At 35.6% G+C, this 6257-nt stretch overlaps 1 protein-coding gene across 3 annotated transcripts; it reads left to right on the top strand.

Moving 5' to 3' along the window:
* Positions 1–239: 239 nt before the first annotated feature.
* On the top strand, positions 240–4697 carry LOC132180174 (THO complex subunit 7A-like). Of its 3 annotated transcripts, XM_059593123.1 has the most exons (4): positions 240–369; positions 1166–1786; positions 3562–3720; positions 4388–4697. In XM_059593123.1, the coding sequence occupies exons 2-3, from the start codon at positions 1193–1195 to the stop codon at positions 3691–3693; spliced, it is 726 nt and encodes a 241-aa protein (XP_059449106.1). In that variant the 5' UTR covers positions 240–369; positions 1166–1192; the 3' UTR covers positions 3694–3720; positions 4388–4697. The 3 variants fall into 3 exon arrangements, with proteins under 3 accessions (XP_059449106.1, XP_059448972.1, XP_059449032.1); XM_059592989.1 differs by lacking the exon at positions 4388–4697 and having other exon boundaries at positions 3562–3902; XM_059593049.1 differs by lacking the exon at positions 4388–4697 and having other exon boundaries at positions 1125–1786; positions 3562–3902.
* Positions 4698–6257: the final 1560 nt, after the last annotated feature.

The raw sequence follows: 6257 nt of genomic DNA, 5'->3' as shown, positions 1-6257 counted from the left end.
TAATATTGCGATTTGACTTTTAAAATCAAGCATTTTTTTTTTATTATTATTAAATGCACCTCTTTGGTTGGGTTAAATTTTTAACGGTGTTATGTTGTCATACTCAATCAAAAGGGACATGTGTTCTCTAAATAAAATAAATATAAATAGAAAAACAAAAGGAGAAAACAAACACCTAGAGGTGGGGTGGCTACTTTGTTTTTTTTTTTAATATATATATATATATAGGCCACCTGGATACGGACCGGGTTAAAAATTTCTTCGTTCTCCGAGGACCGACTGGACTGGAGACACTAGGGCTCCATCTTTCTTCCCTCACTTTCCATATCAAGGCGAGTGGGAGCACTTTAGTCGTTGGATTTTGGATCGGTGAGCTTTTCTTCACTTCAATGCGCTATTTGGTCTTCGGTAGCATGCTAATTGCTTGGTTTTCCTTTGTTTTCTCTCTTATCGAATTCGTGCTTCGACTTTAGCTCTGTTAACAATGGAGCATGGGAATTAGGGCTTGGAATTCGAATTTATGTTCCTTATGTTCTGTTTGGCTGCTGATGGGAAAAATTAAACTATTATCTGTATGTTTCCTTGGTCTTTTCAGCTGCCAGTACATATATCCGTTCGGACTTGAGAATATTGGTTTCAATATACACCTTCAAAACATTTGGTTTTGTTGGGCTTGCGATTGTCGAGTTTGCAAGAAATAACAGTTTGTGATCAGATTCTTTTGGATACTACTGAATTTTACTTGGTCCTATATCTGCATGTACATTTGTGTGTATGTGTTGTTGGTGGGTGGGGTGTGTGTGATTAATGCTACACGCTGTACCAATTTTCTAGATTGAGGTACTTATATCATATTTAACCTATTGTGAATCAGGAATTGTTAACAAAGAGGATGATATATGCTTCTTGTGAAATATCTTGCAATTTACCAACATAAAAAAAGGAAAAGAAAATAATTAGATTATCCTGTGTACTTGGGTTGTATCCTATTCGGTGCTTTATATTAATGAAAGAGATAGCTTTTAAATAGACACAGAGAAAAATACATAACGCATTTAAGAAATTATAGTTACAATCATGTTTTCTGAAATATGCATATTTTGTTAAATGTGTTTTTGTTGCAGATTGTGACATACGTGGGTGTGTTTGAAAACCTGTAATGCAGGAAACTGAGTAGCAATCAACTGTTTAGATGTTAGTAAAAGGAAGGAAAGTCTCCGGTAGGGGAGAAGCGGTAACATCAAACTATGCTTTTGGCCCACATGAAGAGGACATAATTATAAAACACAGGCTTCTCACCCGAACCACAACCACAAGGGGTGAACCTCCATTGAAGAAACTTCAGAAGAAGTTCACCACTTTTGTCCTTGAGATCGAGAAGGATGCAGATCATTATGGTGACTGTGAGAAACTGGCCAAAGCTTTCTTACAGGAGTTGTCTACTTTTGAAATTCCACTCCTCAAGAGCAAAGCGGTTGTTGATGCGAACATAAGAGAGAAGGAGAACTTCAATGAGTTGGAAGATGAGATAAACAGGCAGATCGTGCAGGCACAGACTGACATAGAAGATCTTAAGAAGCAGCTCGAAGAGAGTAAGATTGAGAGGCAGCACAAAGAGGAGTGTGAGGCAATCAGGAAATTGATTGCCACACAGCCACCTAGATCAGAGACACAGAAGACCATAACGGAACTGGAGAAAGAGATTGCAGCTTTGGATGCAGAGAACACTGCTGGTTCAAGGTTGCTTGAGCTTCGCAAGAAACAGTTTGCCCTTTTACTGCACGTGGTATGTGACAGTTTGCTCATGATTCGTGTGGTTTTGCTCTGTTCCTGTTTTATATTTTTTTCATTTTATTTTTAGATTTCTAAGTTTCATATGCACCCAATGAGTCTTGAACCCATGGCTTTACCCTCTATGCCATTCTTGATAAGCGAGGAAGTTTCGTTTGAGCTAGATCTCATTAGCCTCTGTTCCCATTTTATTATGATTAACTATGCACTTGGATCTGCTTGTTTGAAGTTTATGATTGTATATTACAGAGATATTATGTTTATCATCTGAGGTTAACTCCCTTGGCACCATTCTGGTGGATGTTTTAGAGAGTTTGAAGAAACAATTTCAGGGTTTTTTCATTGCCAGATTAAGATTTATGGGACTTCAGTCCCTAATTTCAGCACCGTCCAATGTCTCACATCTCCTTCATCGATTAAATTTGTATTCCTCTTGAAATTACCTTGGGAATCTGAAAATTGGAGCTTTGTTCAATTACAATGATAATTCTCTTTTGATACACGGACAGGACCTTGGGCATCTGTAAAGTCCTCAGTTTCCTATTTTGACTTATTATGTTGGTGCTTGGGGGTTTCTCCTGGATTTTGAAATATTGTGGTTTCAGGAGTTCGCAACCATCTTTGTAAAAGTTTCATTGGGAACCTGTTAGAGTTGCCTTTAGTTTGTACGTTCTTTCTTTGCTTTTGGTGGGTAGGGCATGACTTTCTGTTTTAAGCAGTGGAGAAGGAAGTTGGATTAATTCAAGAGAGAAAATAGAATGCTAGAAACCTTTCACATGAAATTAACTTTACATTCATGGTCTTGGGGGGTGGGGTATAGCGTGTGGGGGGAAGGGGTTGATGGTCTTGGAATTAACTTTACATTCATGGTCTTGGGGGGTGGGGGTGGGGTATAGTGTGTGTCGGGAAGGGGTTGATGGTCTTGAAATTATCTTTACATTCATGGTCTTTTGGTGAGGAGTCACATTTGAGACCCTCGTATCACCCTCTCTTATGGCTAGTTCATTTGGTTGGTCTTTCTTCTGAACACCTTTAAATTTAAGCACTCTGTTGATTTTCTATAGGGGGTTTCCACTGTTTTTATAAGCGTATTCTCTGGAAACTAAATTGCATTCTAAAATTTCATTATGACATTTCTATTAATCCATTGTTGAGAGAGGGCCTGTATCTCTATCTTGGTGCTATTATTAACATCATAAAATAGAAATTGTCGCCTCTTCATAGAATTCTAAAGATTTTTCTTACGCAGTTAGTTCAGTTAATGGCTCCAATTTTTTAGTTTCCCTGTTTAAGATGATGAGATTGTGATTTCTAAATCTAGGGTAAAACAAAATGGAGCCATTAAATTTTTCATGTACATCCTGCTCCTAATTTGACCGCTTGTTTAATCTGACCTTATGTTTCCTTTTGTTTCTGAAGCTTCAAAAAAAAAAAAAAAAAAAAAAATTTCTGTCTAACAGTTTTTTCTGTCTTTCATTCTTCCTTCAAAATGATGGTTTCTACCCATGTGTTTAATCTGACCGCATGTGTTCTGCTTGGTGGAAGAAAAAAATTATGTACTTCTATCTGTATGATTCAAATAAAAACCTTTCTAGTTCCATCTCATATCACCTTATGGTCCCATCTGCATTTTCCTTTTCCTTAAAGATTTTTCTGCCCAACTATTTTCACATGTATCCTTCATTCTTCCTGTTAATCATTTGATATGATAGGTCCACTCTATCTGAAGATCATGCAGTTAATTTTCCATGTTATTTGACCTTTCTGCAGGTGGATGAGTTGCAGAATACCATAGAAGAAGAGCAGAAAAATTTGGTCGAGGAGATGAGACTTGCGACTGAAGAACAGAAGAATGGGATTGAGGACGCCAGTGGGGGCTCAGATGCCATGGCTGTTGATTAGTGACTATTCCGAAACTCAATATTACAGGTGTAAGATTGTAATCCCTTTTGATGTATTTCTGTTTATGCGTAGATTTTCTTGATATTGTAGAATTGAGAAATGTAATGGAATATCAAAACATTTCTCTCATGTTGTAGCGATAGTTAGTTAAACAAAGACATCTGTTATTATTTTGAAATTAGCTAATTCTCCTAAAAAAATTTTGCCAAGTGTCTTGATAATGTTGATAAAACTGGATTAGTGCACTGTTATTTTTGCATTGCATTACTATGTGATTTGTTTTGAAAGTTGGGAGATGGCAAAGAGGTGTTTTGAGGAAACACTTTGTAATGCATCTGAACCCCAAAGGACTTATATCAAATATCATGCCAATCATAATGGCTGATTTCATTTTCATTCAAATCTAAACACCTAGGGTTTTTTTCTCTCTTTTGTAATACCATGGCAGTCTTCCTTGCTTGCCTTAATGCAAATGTATTCTTGGCTCGAAATGTTTAAATTAACCTAACATAGACTATAGTTAATCTGGTGGTAGTTTTCTTTCATTAGGAAGGAAAATGGTTTACAAACAAGCACTTTGTACGATAAACAAATACATACTCGATGAGGAAAGGACTATTTTAATAATATTGGGATGACAATGATTACTTTGCTCTGAATGAAAGGTTAAAATTGTTGCCATGTTATTTTACAGGTTGATAATGGATGTAGTTTCTGCATAGCTTACTCTTAGAAAGTGATAATTTGGTCCGGCCTTGAAGACTCAGATATCGAGGGTGGTGATCTATCTTGCTTGCCTTTAGTTCAAATGTAAATAAAGACTTTGAAATGTTTGGTTTATCTTTCGGTCAGTCCATACTTCAACAAGTGAGGCACATTTAACTGATGAAACTCCAATATTTCTTCTCTTGTGATTCATTGGAATTTGTATTCAGTGAATCTGAAAGAAATTTTGATCTTCTATGTCAACCTTCCAATCAATACAAAAGAATGAATATTGTACTTATTCATCTAGATTTTCTCATAGCAAAGTTTTTGAAAATTTCTGAGTCGGGATTTGCCCTTAATGAATTGCTTTTGATTCTTGGTAACTCGTCCCTCCTATTCATGGGGCTTAGGTCGTTCAGCATTTCAAAATGCTGCAATGAAGTGCATGGCTTGGAGCATTTCCACCCAGGGTCTTGCTGAGCAAACTTCCAAATTTGTGATGAGTTGGGGCTTGCTATTGAGGGAAAAGTGATTTATTGTTTTTAACTTCGAAATAGATAGATTCTTTTTGATTTATTAGCATTAGAAAATACCATAAATCAAGTGCCTCACTTAGGTTAAAGTGTTCAATCAATGTTGTAAATCTAGATTGATGGCCATTTACCATATATTAACAAGATCATGCTAGAAAGTAATTCTAAGCTCACAATGTGTTATGTGTATTGTAGTAGAACAAGAAGGTTAAGTCAATTGATTCGTGAAAAAGGTTTGATTTGTGTTAGGGTTTTGCTGATTATTTGGGCTTAGCTGTGGTAAAAAAACTATTAACACTTTTTTTTAACGGTCTGTATTTAAATTCACACACTCTTTCTCATAAAGAAAACTCCCATTACTTAATTAAAAATAAATAAAATAAATGATGAACACCACAAATCTGTAATTTTATTTTGGAAGATGGCATTTTAGTGAGAGATCACAAATTTCATAGTTGATTTGCATCTTTTGCAGCTTTATTTTTTATGAGATGAGTTTTAACGAGTTTTGCACCTTTTGCCAATGGCTCGATAGTGGCATACGAGGCATTAGCAACTGCTTCCTTTTTGACATCAAACTCAATTGTTGATTTGATAATGCATGAATCATCGCCCTTCTCAATGATTTTGAAGCGAAAACGATAAAGAGTAAACCCCAAATCAAGATATCCTCCTTCAATCACCTCTACTTTTTTCAAGCGTTTCTCATGGTCAACCTTTGTGAACTTCTCTGAGTAGCTAATAAAACCAGGCGTACCTAATTCAATGGGAAAAAAAGTTGAATGAAGAGAAAATGAACCGTTCAAATTGAAACTTTGAAACTCTTGAATTCTTTTAATTTCTATCACTCAATATTACCCAATTTAAAATTTTCACCCCTTGTTTTCAATTAAAATATTTCATGTATTGTTTGATCCAACACATGAGGGAGAATGATATAGATTTAATTTACTGCCTTTTGCAATAACTTATGGAATGCTTTTGTCATTTTGTGGTAGGCTTAATGGAACTAGTGTCACTATTATACCATGTAAGGCGTATCGGGATCCCCTATAATTAGTTGTCCGAATTGTATACCCCACAAAGAGAGGATTGCTCAAATTGTATGCCAAATTGCATGGATTCTTATATAGCAAAAACAATAATATAGAAAAAGAAAAAAAAAAAAAAAAAAATCTTAAAACTACCAGTAGAAACTCCTGGATAAGGATTTTCAGTAATTTTTCTGCCTGAGAAATATGGATAGCAAATATATATAAAAGAGTTAATATAGGCCCTACTTAGCCAGACAAGTTTTGGGCTACCTACCTACATATTTTGGCA

Source organism: Corylus avellana, chromosome ca1 (assembly GCF_901000735.1).
Source record: "Corylus avellana chromosome ca1, CavTom2PMs-1.0".
Taxonomy (NCBI): Eukaryota; Viridiplantae; Streptophyta; class Magnoliopsida; order Fagales; family Betulaceae; genus Corylus; species Corylus avellana.
Note: the sequence above shows the minus strand (reverse complement) of the source record. Positions and strands in the feature narration are given on the sequence as shown.